The sequence below is a fragment of the Gossypium hirsutum genome, chromosome D01 (assembly GCF_007990345.1).
Source record: "Gossypium hirsutum isolate 1008001.06 chromosome D01, Gossypium_hirsutum_v2.1, whole genome shotgun sequence".
In the NCBI taxonomy this organism is placed as follows: domain Eukaryota; kingdom Viridiplantae; phylum Streptophyta; class Magnoliopsida; order Malvales; family Malvaceae; genus Gossypium; species Gossypium hirsutum.
The window spans coordinates 2,263,412-2,278,239 of record NC_053437.1 but is presented as its reverse complement, the minus strand read 5'-3'; the positions used below and the strand labels follow the sequence as shown (position 1 = coordinate 2,278,239).

At 31.7% G+C, this 14,828-nt stretch overlaps 2 protein-coding genes and 1 pseudogene across 3 annotated transcripts; all 3 read right to left on the bottom strand.

Moving 5' to 3' along the window:
* Positions 1–726: 726 nt before the first annotated feature.
* On the bottom strand, positions 727–4,206 carry LOC107936138 (eukaryotic translation initiation factor 2 subunit 3). Of its 2 annotated transcripts, none has more exons than XM_016868808.2 (9): positions 4,101–4,206; positions 3,417–3,576; positions 3,212–3,273; positions 2,947–3,059; positions 2,756–2,858; positions 2,419–2,646; positions 2,109–2,327; positions 1,628–1,888; positions 727–1,302 (listed from the first exon to the last, which is right to left on the bottom strand). In XM_016868808.2, the coding sequence occupies exons 2-9, from the start codon at positions 3,520–3,522 to the stop codon at positions 1,000–1,002; spliced, it is 1,395 nt and encodes a 464-aa protein (XP_016724297.1). In that variant the 5' UTR covers positions 3,523–3,576; positions 4,101–4,206; the 3' UTR covers positions 727–999. The 2 variants fall into 2 exon arrangements, with proteins under 2 accessions (XP_016724297.1, XP_016724298.1); XM_016868809.2 differs by lacking the exon at positions 4,101–4,206 and adding an exon at positions 3,706–4,084.
* A 1,321-nt stretch (positions 4,207–5,527) lies between these two features.
* On the bottom strand, positions 5,528–9,985 carry LOC107936136 (ubiquitin-like-specific protease ESD4; annotated as a pseudogene).
* Positions 9,986–11,591: 1,606 nt separating this feature from the next.
* On the bottom strand, positions 11,592–12,237 carry LOC107936137 (protein RALF-like 33). The gene has a single exon (XM_016868807.2). It carries the CDS (start codon positions 12,092–12,094, stop codon positions 11,717–11,719), a length of 378 nt encoding a protein of 125 aa, XP_016724296.1. The 5' UTR covers positions 12,095–12,237; the 3' UTR covers positions 11,592–11,716.
* Between the last annotated feature and the right edge of the window lie 2,591 nt (positions 12,238–14,828).

The following is a 14,828-nucleotide window of genomic DNA, read 5'->3' as shown; positions in this document are numbered from 1 at the left end:
AAATTGGTCACTCTCAAAAAGTATACTATTTAAACCCTATCAAATTTCGCATATTAATTATACATATTTTATTAGCTAATAAAAAATTTAGCTTTAAAATTTTATGCATCTTATAATTTCATCTTGATTTAATAAATTTAGTCCTCATCTTGATTTAATAAATTTAGTCACCAATATTTATATGTTTATCAAAATTTATACAAAATATATAAATATTGAAAGTTCAATTTATTATTAAACCAATTAAAATGATATAGAATTAAAAAAATTTCATGTCATGATTAATTCTTCTTATTTACTCACTTTCGAAATTAAAAAGATTAAATTATTCTATTCTTTTAAAAGATTATTGTACTTTTTTTAAAAGAACTGATTTATCCAATATTGAAATTGCTAGAGATTAAAATGTTATTTTTAGAATTATTTTAAAATAGTAATTAACAATAAAAAAAATATGTTAAATATAAAAAATTTCAACCAACTCATCTTGTTGTCAAACTAAGCGCGAATGTGTATAACTAAGCGCGAATGTGTATAGATGTTTATTTTGGCGAATTACAATAGGAGGGTAAAATACTAACAACATGACTAGAACCTAAGTCACACCTGGAACAGTGAATATCCTGACCACCACAGGTTCAACTTATTTAGATTGCAATATAATGCGTGGTGGAGATTGCTTCATTCAGCCATTGAGAAACTGTGCTTAAACAGTTAAACTTTCAGTTCAGTCAAATAGATATCTCTCTCAATTTCAACAGTGTTTGCATGACAAACAATAGCCTCGTACAAAATTCCATGTTTCCCACAATACAACAAACAATGACAAAAATTATCAAAACAATGTTTTCTTCTCCACTTGACAAAAATAGTACCATGATATTATCTTTCTGCCCCCACATCTAAACACCCTAAAAAATTCCTTACTTAAGCGTCTCTTTTTTTTCCTTGAACTGATGTTTTAGTTTTCTGTTACCTGATTATCAGTTCGGTGGTCGTTCAAAGCGGACAGGGTGGAACCTCGAGGGTTGTTCCAGCTTGAATTTGACCCCATCCTATTAGACGCCAGTGCTTCTCCACGCGTCGACTTAGTGCAATCTTCTCTCCCTTGCTGGTGCACACAGGAGATGTGAGTTGCAGCTTTGCCAAATCGTTCTTTACAGCTATGACCCGAGCCCCAGTCGACATGGACCCGATGTTCAACATTAGGATCTCTCCCTTGGCCAGCTTTGACACTTTTCCCTGCCTTTCTGATCCCTTTGTCCTAACACCAAGAAGCCTTCGAAGAAGGAAGAAGTTTACCTACACGATAAGACAAGATGCATGCCATCGGTGTTTATTTTCACTTTTGTTAGCAGGTGCAATAGTATATATGATAATTATTCACCATGGCAGCTGACATTGACAACATCGAAATAGAATAAATTATCAGCACTTCGCAAACCAAACCCATCTCCCTCTCTGAAAGGAAAAAGGAGGGAAACTATGCATGCCTTGAATATGTAGAACATATACATGATTCACTGCTATGACTTCATAATCTAAATAAAGCAAGGAAGGTAGCAAATATATATAACCATCTTAGCGAACAAAATGTGAACCCCTGCTAGAAAAATTCAGCACCTACCTCAAGCTCAACAAAAACGTCTGGGAGTGACCCAACCTCTCCTAGGACTTGACCCACCAACCGATCAGCACGTGTTAAAGTTGGGTCCATAGTTGTTCCAACACCGATCAGGCCTCCGGGAACAGCAAATTGTAGCTCATTTTGTTCTGCATATAGTGAGACTATTCTGGAATAGATAGGTGTGCATTTGATGTTCCCATTTTCATCCTTAACAACAATCCCAGGACGAACTTCAATAAATTGGTTCACCTTCAAAACACCCTGAAATTAACAAATATTTAAAAACTAATAATGAATACAAAACAAAGCTACATAAGCTCACTATAAATCCGTTCTCTGGCAACTACCAAATGATATAAGTTCCTTATTTTGAAAATTTACTATTTAAATCGATGCTATTTCTTTGAACATAGACCTCAAACACTGTAAAAGACAAGAAAGGAACAAGAAGAAAAAGAGAACATCCCAAACCAAAACATACCTGGAGTATACTTCCACCAGCAACACCACCTTTAATCTCATCCACCTCAAACCCTGGCTTATTGACATCAAATGATCTGATGACAATCATGTTAGGGGGTGAGATGAAGTTTCTCTCGGGAATGGGGATCTTCTTAACAATGTACTCGCACACAACATCAATGTTATATTTTAGCTGTGCAGAAATCGGTACCACTGGTGCGCCATCAGCTACAGTGCCCTGCAATGAATATGTTTAGCCAACAGAAATAGAAGAAAAACAAGAATGAAATATCCCATCTACTTTTTGTTGTAAATAAAAAAGGGTAAACCTGAATAAATTTCTGAATTGCTTCATGCTGATTGATGGCTACATTCTCTTGAATAAGATCAACCTTGTTTTGAAGAATTATAATATACTGGAGTCGCATGATTTCAACAGCTGCCAGATGCTCAGAAGTTTGAGGTTGAGGACAGCTTTCGTTGGCAGCTATGAGAAGTAATGCACCATCCATAATCGCTGCTCCATTAAGCATTGTAGCCATGAGAATGTCGTGACCCTGATGGAAACATCGAAGATAAGCAGTATACTAAATAGAAAACAAGTGCAACAAGGAACACATAATCTCCTTATTTCCAAACCGTAGCACTACAGACATAGGACCCTACCGGGCAATCTACAAAAGATACATGTCTCAACAATTTCATCCTGCAGTTTTCAAAGCCAGGCACGTCACAAAGAGGACTATCCTCCTTTCCACTTCCGTATGCCCTACAAATACAAATTTCAGATCAAAGTTGTACTTGTTATTAATACTCAAGAAATTTATAAAGAAACCAATCACTAGGTATCTACCTACTTGAAGCTCATAGGACGAGGGCACCGTTCATCTTCACATTTGTATATCTTTGCATTTGCATATCCAAGCTTGATAGTAATATTACGCTCCAACTCATTCTTAAAACGAACAGTCTGCAGGAAAAAAATATGCACAAAGCACACAAAGCATGATAGTTACATTTACTACACTCCAAAAACAAAAAGTACGAAATAGTAAGCGGACTCTCCAAAGGTAACTTCTCATATCCTGGTTGAGTACCATTGATTGAAAATAAGCTAATTACCTGAACGCCAGATATTGCTTTAACAACTGTCGACTTCCCATGCGCCACATGCCCTATGGTGCCTGATGAATAGAAATCGAAATCAAAGTTTCAATAAATAAAGCCAGGAGCAAAGACTAGGAGTTAGTTTTGACAATAACAATTTGGAACATTAAAGATGTGCAGTACAAGTAGGAGCTCAATACCAATGGAGTTTGAACATTACCTATATTTATAGTAGCTTGGCGCGATATAACTTCTGGAGATAACGGATGCAACTTAGTTACGTCCAGTTTACTTAAGTCTTGCTCCATCAAACCTTTTCTCGACATTTCGGCTGATATTAATAACGGTCTTTATGCTTCAATATGAACTACAATCCAAACCTATCCCGAGAAAGGAAATCATTACACTTCATAAATAAGCAAAAAAGCCGCCAATTATAGGAATCTAACAATATAGAAAAGAACATTCAACAAAACCCTAACAAATCGAATAAATTACAGAACAGAAACCTTAAAGCTCCGTTCCTACAACCTAGGAAGGAAATACACGACAAACTGCATAGTTTGATAGCAAGGCCTTTCCTTGCGAAGCTTTTGATATGAAGCCTCAAATGGAGAAGAGGAAATTCTGGATTTTAACGAGAGGAAAAAAGGGGCAGTTTTGCTAAAGATTTACTCCTAATTCACTGCCCCAAAACCCTAAATACAGTAAATCACCAATGCTCGAATTTGAAGTTTCTCTGAACTAAAACCTTCAGACAAAAAATCTTAAAAAAGTTCTCCGAAAAGAAGAAAAATGGAGAAATGATATCGCCATTAAAATCAATCAAATTATAGACAATTTGAACAAAGGCAATAAAATATCATTAAAAAAAGCAGAAATTAATAGAAATTAAAGAACGAACCTGATCGGTGGAGATTTTTTTTTGCAGAGAGAAAACAAAGAAGCACAGTTGCTAGGGATAGTAAATACCTTTAAGTGAAAATAAGTCAGCTTGGCAAGGGTACTTTTGTCAATCTAGTGATTATGTTGTGTTGGGCTGGATTTGGCTTCCTTTGTTGAAGAAAAAAAAGCCAATATCCCTTTGAATATTTTTTTTGGTGAAAACTCTCTTCCATCCCTCTCGATTTTAATATCAAATAAATCGAAGTAATTTAACCCATTTCAACTTCGAAAGTAAATATTTAAGAATACATTTTTCGTCAATTTTACCTAATTTTGATTAATATAATAATAAATTTAACTTAAAAATTAAACATTCTATCTATTTTTATATATATTTTCGAAGCTAATTTTTTTATGTATTCTTTTTTGAACTTTTTTTTGTTTTTTAAAAAAGTTTTTTTTAGATAATTTTTTAAAATCAGGATTAATTTGATGTCATATGTAAACATTAAATACTTAATTTATTATTGTATTAATTAAAGTTATGTTCAATTAACAAAAAATATTAATTGACATGATTAATTATTTTTAGTTGCTTACGTTCGAAATTTAACCTAATTATTTAATGAGATTATTTGAATTTATATATTATAATTTTAATAACTGTTTGGCACCCTCTATATTTGTCAATGCAATATATATGTATAAACATAGAAAAGATAGACCTTTACATGGTGGATATACATACATGGGATAGTATATCTTGGTTATCATTTTGTAGATGATTATTAGTGTAGTTTTCCTTGCTATTTTATAAAATAAAAAGAAATGGGTTAATTTAATAGATGGAAATGGTTATTATAAATTTTAAATCATGTAAGAGAGAATGTGTTTTTCATAATAAAGGGGTTAGGGATGTTCACAATTCAGTTAAAATCGAATTAATTAATCGAACTGAACTAATTTAATTAATCGATCAGTGACTAAATTTAATTCGATTGGAGGTCGGTTAAAGATTTTTTGAAATCTCGATTATCGATTAATTAATTAACAAAAATATTTGTTGTTTTCTAGACTTATTTCTAATGTCTTATTTGTTGCTTTCACTTTCATTTTAAGTTTTTTGAACTATTAAATAAAAGAAAATAAACATTAGCATGTATTTTTTTTATATGTTTTATACTTATTTAAAAATTAAAATATAAAAACATATAAATTTCGGTTAATTTAATTAACCGACTGATTTAATTGAAATATTTCGATTCGGTTAATGTATTTAAAAAAAAACTTCGATTCGATTAACGGTTAAAAATTTTTACATTTCGAGTATTTCAATTAATAATAATTTGGTTTAAGTATTAACCGAAGAGACCGCTTGAAATCCAAAATACCAAATTTGGGTGTTTCTACCAAAAACACTTAAAAATAAATTATATAAAATTGAGCTAAAAAGAAAAAAACTTCATATAACAAGATTTTTTTAATGATACAGGTATAGGCAGACAAATGATAATTAATGCCAACTAAAAGTAAGTTACCCAATTGGAAAAAGTTTCAGGTACCACATTCAACCTTCAAGCCAAGCACAGGTACCATTTGGTATATTATCCCTATATATATATGAGAAAAATACAAACTGAATCCTCTAACTTCCAAGAGCTTATCTGGTCACCCCTTGTATGCAACTAGGAATGCATTTTGATTTGAATTGCATTTATCACGGTTGCGGATATAATATTAAAACAACCGTAAACGTTGAGCTGCGAGTGCTATTTTCATACTTTGCCAAAGTCATTATACCAATAATCTGATCGGAAGCAAACTCGAGCGCACCATCCCCAACTCCTAGTAAAGGCGTCCTAACCAGCCAAAAAACCAGGCAAACAAACTGTACCTATACATCTTCAATGTCGCGGCGTGTTTGTGTTTCCAATCAATCGGCTCTCAATCTCAGAATTTCCTTGGCTGTCCTTGAACGAAAATAGCGCATATGTTCCTACAAAAGCCAGAGGAAACTCACGATTCAGTTCAAAGACAAAACCGAAACCTCATTCGCTTTCAACTCTGAGAGAACTTGGCAGCAATTTGAATAGGAGCCGGACAAAAATTCAGCAGGCCGAGGTTTCAAAATGAGGGTTCGAGGATGCCTCATCGAAGACCTTCGTAAAAGTTTTTTTAAGCTATCAAAAACAAAATCGGACCTCAAGTTCTTCTCTCTCGTATATTTTGGCAGATAAACAACGCATCTTACATCTCAAGGACTATTTATCTAAGGTTAAAATATGCCATAGGTCCTTGTACTCTTCATAAATTTAAAATTTAGTCTCTGTACTTTTATTTCCAGGAATTTCAATCCCTCCACTTTTCAAATTTCAAATTCATGTCCAATTGTTAACATTGTTAAGTTCTTTTTGTTAAATTTGTTAGTTTGACATTTTAAAATTAAAAAAATGCGCAATTGGTAGCAATGTAACTAAAAAACCTGAATTGAACACAATAATTTTAATTGTATTAACAATTGAACCTAAATTTTGAAATCTGAAGAGTAGAAAGACTAAATTACTAAAAATAAAAGGTACAAAAACTAAATTCCAAATTTACGAAGAGTACAGGGACTTATGGCACATTTTAACCTTTACCTAACTACTGCAGTTTAATCACATAGAAATATCATATGGGAATTACAAGCATAAGAAACCATTTTCTACGGACTTACCTGACCGAAACTAAGACTTAAGCCTCTGCTGTAAAAGTCGATATATTTCAACATAAACATACCGCAGTCAAACCTGTACATAAAGAAAACTGTTTAGCGAAAACAATTCAGATTCCAATACAAAAGGCACATTAAAAGGTACCCTAATTATTACATTAATTTGGTTCCATCGAATATTTGGAGCCGATAGCCATAAAGGGTATGTAGTTAATGCAAAATCGATCATACACTTATAAAGCTACCACTATGTTACTTGGACTCAGGTATTAGTTTCGGATATGGGTGCGAGTTCAACATAAATATGTTCAATTTTTTTAAGTTTTTCATGTATTTAAAGGGTCCTTGGAAAATCATATCACCAGACCCATGTCTGAATATGTGTCGGATACGGGTAACTCAAGCACACCATAGAGCTATTGTACAATATGTTACATAACGGTATAAGTTATTTGTTTATGCAATAAGCTCATGAAGAATAAGTATTCTGACTAATAATCTTTGAAAAAATACACACCCGTTCTTTTGTGCGGGAAGGTCTTCAACATGTTCTCGTTCCCAAGAACTTATATCGATGTCCTGTCTACTCTTGTCCCTCACTTCTTCAACAAAGTAATTTGCCTGGCACATAACAACCAATATTAAACAAGTTTTCGCAGAGGCACCAAAAATCATATATCTAACATCTTTGATGATATTCTTTTTTTTCTTCGAGGGGGAGGCAGCGGGCGTCCCCCCTCCCCCCCCCCCCCCCGCCCTGCGCCCGTGCAAAAAAAATGGAAAATTCTCTCTATAATCACTTTAATTTTTAGGAAATCACAAGTTAGTATAATGGTAAAATTGTACTTTGGCCCCACCTAAAACAATTTTCTGGCTGAAGGGGAAGGGTTGGATGGAAGCCAAAGCAAAATCGTTAGATGACAAAGATTAACAGCATAAGAGAAAAGGCAGAAATTGCTATGTTGCTCCGACTTTTCATTTTCCTTGAAGCATCCATTTCTAACACATATTTGGATACGGTTAAGGGAATATGACCCTGAAAAGACCCTCCAAATAAAATGAAATACTTCCAAAAATTTAACAGACATGTGCCAAATGCATACCCCCATCTAACACATTACACACAAATTCAAGAAATATAGAGGAAACGAATCTTGCGGCTAACAGGATCTCAAACACTAAATCGCCTACCAAATGCACTTTGAAAATCAATTAATTAAATACATTTAGAACAATAAGACATCTAAACCAGGAAAAAAAAAAAAAGGTCACTGAAAATCATACCAATGCGTTCAGCACTTTACCGTCTCTTCCTCTTAGTGAATCAAGATACTGGAACTTTCGATCTTTCTTATTGATAACAGCCAAACACCAATGTATATCTTTGTGTATCGGTACAAATATCTAAGCAAAACAAGGTAATCGGTTTAAGAATAAGTACAATGAAACAAATGGTTCTAAGGAAAAATAATAATAAATACTTACTTTATCACAATCAAACAAGCAGTACCCCAACTTTCTTTGTGAAGTCCATCTTTTGACAGCTTTATAATTACAACCACCCTCGGAACTCACTAACTAAGCATATCACAATGCCGAGGGGAAAAAAGTAACTGATAAACCAATAGTTATAAAGATTAAAATTAAAGAGCAAAATAAGGAAATAGAAAACTGAAATTACCTTCTTATAAAAGAAGGTGTTGAAGAAATGACATTTCAAAAACTTCTTTGGTTCTCTATTTTCCCTTTCTTTAAGCAATTCAAGATAGAGATTAATGACCTACAAAAGATAAAATTAATGCGAGTTAAAACCAGATTACCAGCACGATTAATTCAAGTACATCCTAATAGTGATTACTATCTAGAAGAGAAATAACAGTGAAAGTAAATGAAATTGACCTCGTCATTCAACCATGAACCTGGTTTCAAGCATTGCAAAACTTCGCCTCGAATATCTATACTCGAATTCTCATGAGAGACCAGTATCTTCTTCCTGCAAAAAATCAAACACAAAGTATTTTAACACCATCCAATCAAAATAATCAAACACTAACACAAACAAGCATTATTACATACTTGTTTTCAGCAGAAAAAGCATGGGAAACCTCTGCTAATTCGTCCTTTGTAAGAGGGACAAACAGTTCATGAGTTACCACCTGAAATTCGATATTTATGAACAAATTTACAATTTCCAAACAACAATGAAAACTCAATTAAAAACTAAGCAAAAGGAAATTTCACATCTGGTTTTTTAAGCTTCTCATTCACCTTAACTTGAGGACCCGAATCTTTCAGCTTGATAGTTCTCCTTTCAGCACTCTTTAGCAACTTATTATAAGCTTTCGAATCGTTATCAGAATGGTTCAATGACAACTTGTCGAACGCATCCGCCATTAACCAGCTCCCACTATCTTCATCATCTTCCTCCACGGTAACCACTTCTTTATCCTTATTAATATACTTAAAAGAACCAAAAGCTTGCTTTTTTGCATTACTTAATTTTTTACTCAAAAAATCATGATTTGGATTTGGATTTGGAATTGATAACCCAAATTTAAGGTGTTTAACAGGGGCTTGAACTTCTTTAGGAACATGAAGCTTGGAATCCGGGTAACGAGAGAGTCTCGAAACGGTGTCGTTCAATGACGAACTAGCTTTTCTGGGCTTTGATCCATTGAAGAAAATCTGAGTTTTTTAGAACGTTGAAAAACTAGGGAATTTGAATGTAGGGTTTTGTTTTTGTGATTAAAATGGGGATTGCAACGTTTACTACCACTGCGTTTACGATTACTGGCTAAAGCACCTAGAAAATTTAACACCCATTTGAAGAAAAACATGAAAAGGAAAAGATTTGGAAGGGGATTTTTTAGAAATTAAAAAAGAAAAACACTGATTCAAAGTAAAATGTCGAAAACCCAGAACTTGAAATACCGCAAATTACATCTTTTTCTTAAAAAAGCCAAGAAAGAAAAACCCAAGAATCTGGCGCCGGTTCTTGCGTTGTATAATTTGGATCTAAATAAGAAAATCGAATTTGTTAAAAGAGAATGAACATATAATTGAGGACTGACAAAAATGGATTAAGAGAAAGAAAGACACTGTCTTTCGCAGCTAGAGCAAAAGTTGCATTAATGCCCCCACCAAATGAAATTAGAGTGACCGGATCAAATTAGAACTTTTATTATTACATAAACTGCCCTCAAAAATAAATTATTAGTAAGTTTATATTTTAATCATTTATCTTTAAAATATTATAAAATAATTGCTTTAATTATTTAAAAATTTTTATTTAAGTCATTATACTGTTAAAATTATTATTCTATGACGTTCTTTGTTCGCACTGACTACACTAATGAAAAATATAAGCCTAAAGAACCATCCGAAATATAGAAGAGTTTGAGCAAAAATATAAGCTTAAACAATAAACATCAGTAGAAAATAAAGCTTATTTAAAAATGGGTCAGATCTCAAGTAAGACTTTTTTGGCTCCGGTCTGGCCCAAATTAACAAAATGACAAAAAAAATGTTATTTTCTTACTGTTTTGTTGCAATTTTCTTATTATTTTATCATTATTTTGCTATCATTTTACTATTATGTTAATATTATTTTGTTAGTATTATTTTGATATTGTATAACTCTTATTTTATTTTATAATTTTGTAACTATTTTAGAGGCATTAGCTTGATTAGTTGCACCTTAGTGTTATTTCAGTATAAATAATTATTTTAATTTATTTTTAATTTGTCAAAAAATATTTATTTTAATATTTTTAGTATTTTTGATGTATTATATTTTTAAATTTTTATATAAAATAATTTAATTCGGGTGGATCAGATCAAACTCGAGTTTTAACATTTTTATTCGAATTATACTTGGATAAAATTTTAAATTCATTTTTAGGACCGAACCCGAGCCTAATAAATAAATCTAAAACTTTGACAAAACCCAAACAATGATGACATCTAATTCCGACCCCTCCCATCACTCATGCCTATAACAAATGCACAGGATAGAACTGAAAATATACATAATAATTAGGCAATTGAAATTGAAATTGAGAATATTCAAAATCTATTTTCTTTTACTAACAGTACCTTATTCACACTTCATCGATAATCAAACTCATTAATTTTGTCCAAATTTATATGAATTTTAGATTAAAATAAGCTTATAATCCATATATTTTTAGAAAATTAAGTTAAAATTAAGAATTTTAGGTTAAAATTAAAATTTTAACATTATTAATAATTAGATCTAATTTTTAAAGGGATTAAATTTTAAAAAATACAAATATAAAGACTAAATTTTTAATTTTAGATAACTACAAGAAATATTTATGATTAATATAAGAATTAAGATGATGCATTTTGGATTAATTCATTTAACTGACCACCTAAGTTGATTCGATAATTCTGATTGTTCCTTAAATTAATATTTATGAGAATTTCATTAAACTAGCTTTCAATTAATCAAACCCACCGACATCACAACCTAAAAAAGTGAGGCTTTAAATATCCAATTATTTTCCATTAACAAAATTTACTCTTATTGGCAATTTGTAGTAATAAATCTCATATTTACTTAAGAAAATAATAAAATAAATAAATAAATCCCTACAAATAAAAAATCTCACTAAAATTATGCACCCAAAAAAATAAAAAAATAAAAGCAATTACAGTAGAGTAAATCCAATGCAAGATATAAAATAATATTATAAATAAAATTATAATATAAGTTCATCCAATAATCTTAAAATTTATACCAGTAGGTTATTTTATATACGAATTTAATAAATATTGGTAAAAAATAATAATAATTTTATAAACAACAATCCATCCAATCAACATGACAACAACAACAGACATAATTATAAATGAAACAATATTATTTTTATTATTTAAAAAGACTTGTAAAAATAAATCTACCGCCGACAGCGTGTAATTCTACTGCATCCGCGTGAGTAGGGATTCGCCTGAGCTCCAGGTCGGCAGTTATAATAAGATGCGCCGCGTCGCGAGCACGGCACAGTGTTTCTCCTCAGTGCACCGTAGCTGATGTACCGTCTCGCCGCTAAAATGCGCCTGCTGATCTCGGATCCCATGGCGAACTCGGCATCGAAGTCCGACGAGTCCTCCCCGCCTTGCATCAGGCACTCAGCGGTGGATCCGCTGCATTCCGATTTGATCTGGAGGAAATGGTCGCCGGCGAAATCAAACGTCGGAGAAGAAGTTGTAACCGCCACGTGGATGGCCAGGATTGCGCAAATCGCGAGGAACATCGAGAATCTAGAGCTTCGCATTTTCGGGGGTGTTTTTTTTTTTTTTTTTTTTTTGGACGAAGATAGTGGAAATGAAGGCAAGCAGGGCAGGGTTTAGGTTTATAAGGGATTGCTAATAAGAGAAAGCCACTGAGGTTCGGATTTATTTGCGATTATGCCACTTCACATCAAAATGACCAAGCTGGCTTGTAATTTAAGTGTGTCAATCACTTTATGGACATCCACTAATCATCTTTTGACTTTTACTTCTTCCACCACAAATGATAATAATAAAAATATCGATTGGGGTTTAGTTTGATTGGTATAGGTATTATTATCAATAAGATGTGAATTTGAATGCGTTAAATCACATTATCCTCTAATTTATGGGTTGAAAAAAGCTATGAATGATTATAAATATTATGAAAAAAACAGATATGGAATTAATCCCTCTTCAAATTTTAAATTAGAACATTCATTTAATCGTCAATTTAGGCATCAGATGTGAATTGAGGCCTAACGTGAAAACATATAAAATAAATGGATCAAATTGTAAACACTTATATACTTATTAACTAACAATCTAAATCTGCGTATTAGAAAAAAAAATGTGATGGTTTTTTTAAAACATGTCCCATGTTAAAATTATGAGTTAATATATATGGAGGTACTTGAACTGGACAACTTATACTTACTTAATACTTAAACCTTTTTTGGACTTAACAAATAGTAAGTCAATTTGGTTTTTCTTTTTTAATTACTTGACTAGCATCGTTAAAATGTGTTAACATGACACTAACGACCAATAGCATAAGGACATATGGCAGCTTCACGTTTTAATACGTGACAAAAAATTTTAAATATATAAAATAAAAGTTATATTTTTACTATGTGTCACGGTGCTATTGGTCATCAATGTTACATCAGCGTATTTTAATAATGTTAATTAAGTACCTAAAAGAATATCAAGTTGGCTTACAATTTCTAACTTTTTGTACCAATTAAGTCCAGTAATAAATTTAAGTACCAAGTAAGTATAAGTTACCAAATTTAGATACTTCAACATATATTAACCCTAAAGTAATGGTCAGATTAACGAAAAGACGTAATTGATACAATAATAATATTTTAAAATATAAAAATAATATGAATTTCGAAAAGAATGATTACATAAATTAAATTAAATGAAATTATTTATTTATGTTTTTGACATTTGTAAGAAAAAGAAAATAAAAAGGCTAATATAATGAACAGTGACAACAAAGGGACAGGCAGTGGACAACTAAGATGAGAGTGAGACAGAAAAAAAGGAGGAACATTTGATAAGTGTTGGGTTTTGAAAGGAAGAGAAGAGAATGGGTAGATTTCTCTTTCGTAATCATGTGAATGAATATTAATAATGCTATAATTTTCAAATTCGTGTCAAGGTATTACGTTACGCCAATTAGGGACAAATTTGTATGCGCGTTTTGTGATATGGATGCTGATTGATGCTTTTTTATGAAGGGAACATGCTCAAGTCCTTTTCTTGCGCCACCATATTAATAATGTTCCATGCCACAATTTGAATTTCACAATCTTATTCCGATTCTTTGAATTTGGTTGGTTTGAGTGAATTTATTCAGGGATAATATAATCTTTAGGTTATGAATTTGGTGATTAGGTTTATTTTGGTATTTTTAAATTTAATAATTAAATTTTATTTGAGTTTTTTAATTTGAAAAATATGAAAGTTTGATGATGCGGTGTAGACTTGTTCATGGGTCAAGTTACCTGCCCAGGCCCGAAGGTCTATCTGAAATTTGGAAGGGTTTAGGTAAAAAAATTAGGTCCATTTAAAACATTTAAACCTCAGTCCGGCCCATTTTTAGTTTATAATATTTTTATATTATGTTAACTTTATAATTTAGAACACTTTAAAATAAACATATACTAAATATATAATACTATTCTAATGTAAACATTTAAAAAAATTTAAGATGACTATATAAAAATTTTCAAAAAATTAAAAATTGTATAAATTTATTAAATATTAAAATAAAACAATATAAATATTTTTCAATGATTTAATTTTGTTTGCATGTTAGATAATACGAGCTAAAAAAACAAATGATAGAATTTTTCAATGAAAAAAAGGTTGAAAATAATAAGTAGATAGAGAACTACAAATTAAAGTAGCGTAATTTCATTGTGATCAGCAAATAAGAAACACAGCATTGAACATGGGGGTTCTTTGAACAAGTAAACCTATGAAATCATTAGTAGTATACTTGGTCATGTGATTCGTCACTATATTTTGTGATATTGGAATATGACTAATTCGTATATTCCAGTTTCGAGTTAGCAATCAATGTATTAGGCGTAGCTCCACCAATCTACTATCAACTCCACTAGCTAAGAGAATTTCCACGAGAAAAGCATTATCATATTCCAGGTCTAATTGTCTAAAACCCTTGTCCGATGCTGAGTGTAGACCTTTTAAAACAATCTTTGTTCGATTCTAAAAATTATGTCCTTCCATCATCATCAAATGACCAAACAATCAATTCACACCAGAATCTTTAAACACTTTTCCAATAGAAGCGTTCGAACTATTTGGTGGCAGTACCCCGTTCATGTTAAGCTTAATCCATCCTCTAACCAGTGGTGACCAAATCGTAGCAGTAACCATAAGAATAGAAAGCAACAGATTAGAAATCGTCCTTACATAACTCCTCGTCCAAATAGTACCTATATCCATAAGCTTTTATACATAATTATGACAATTTAAAAAAAA

Excerpts from the sequence above, each read along its gene's own strand:
- LOC107936137 (XM_016868807.2), bottom strand. The coding sequence starts at position 12,094 with ATGCGAAGCTCTAGATTCTCGATGTTCCTCGCGATTTGCGCAATCCTG.
- LOC107936138 (XM_016868808.2), bottom strand. The coding sequence starts at position 3,522 with ATGTCGAGAAAAGGTTTGATGGAGCAAGACTTAAGTAAACTGGACGTA. Across the intron at positions 3,274-3,416 it reads CCAAGCTACTATAAATATAG|GCACCATAGGGCATGTGGCG; the intron begins GTAATGTTCAAA and ends TCTATTCATCAG. Across the intron at positions 1,303-1,627 it reads ACGTTTTTGTTGAGCTTGAG|GTAAACTTCTTCCTTCTTCG; the intron begins GTAGGTGCTGAA and ends CTTATCGTGTAG.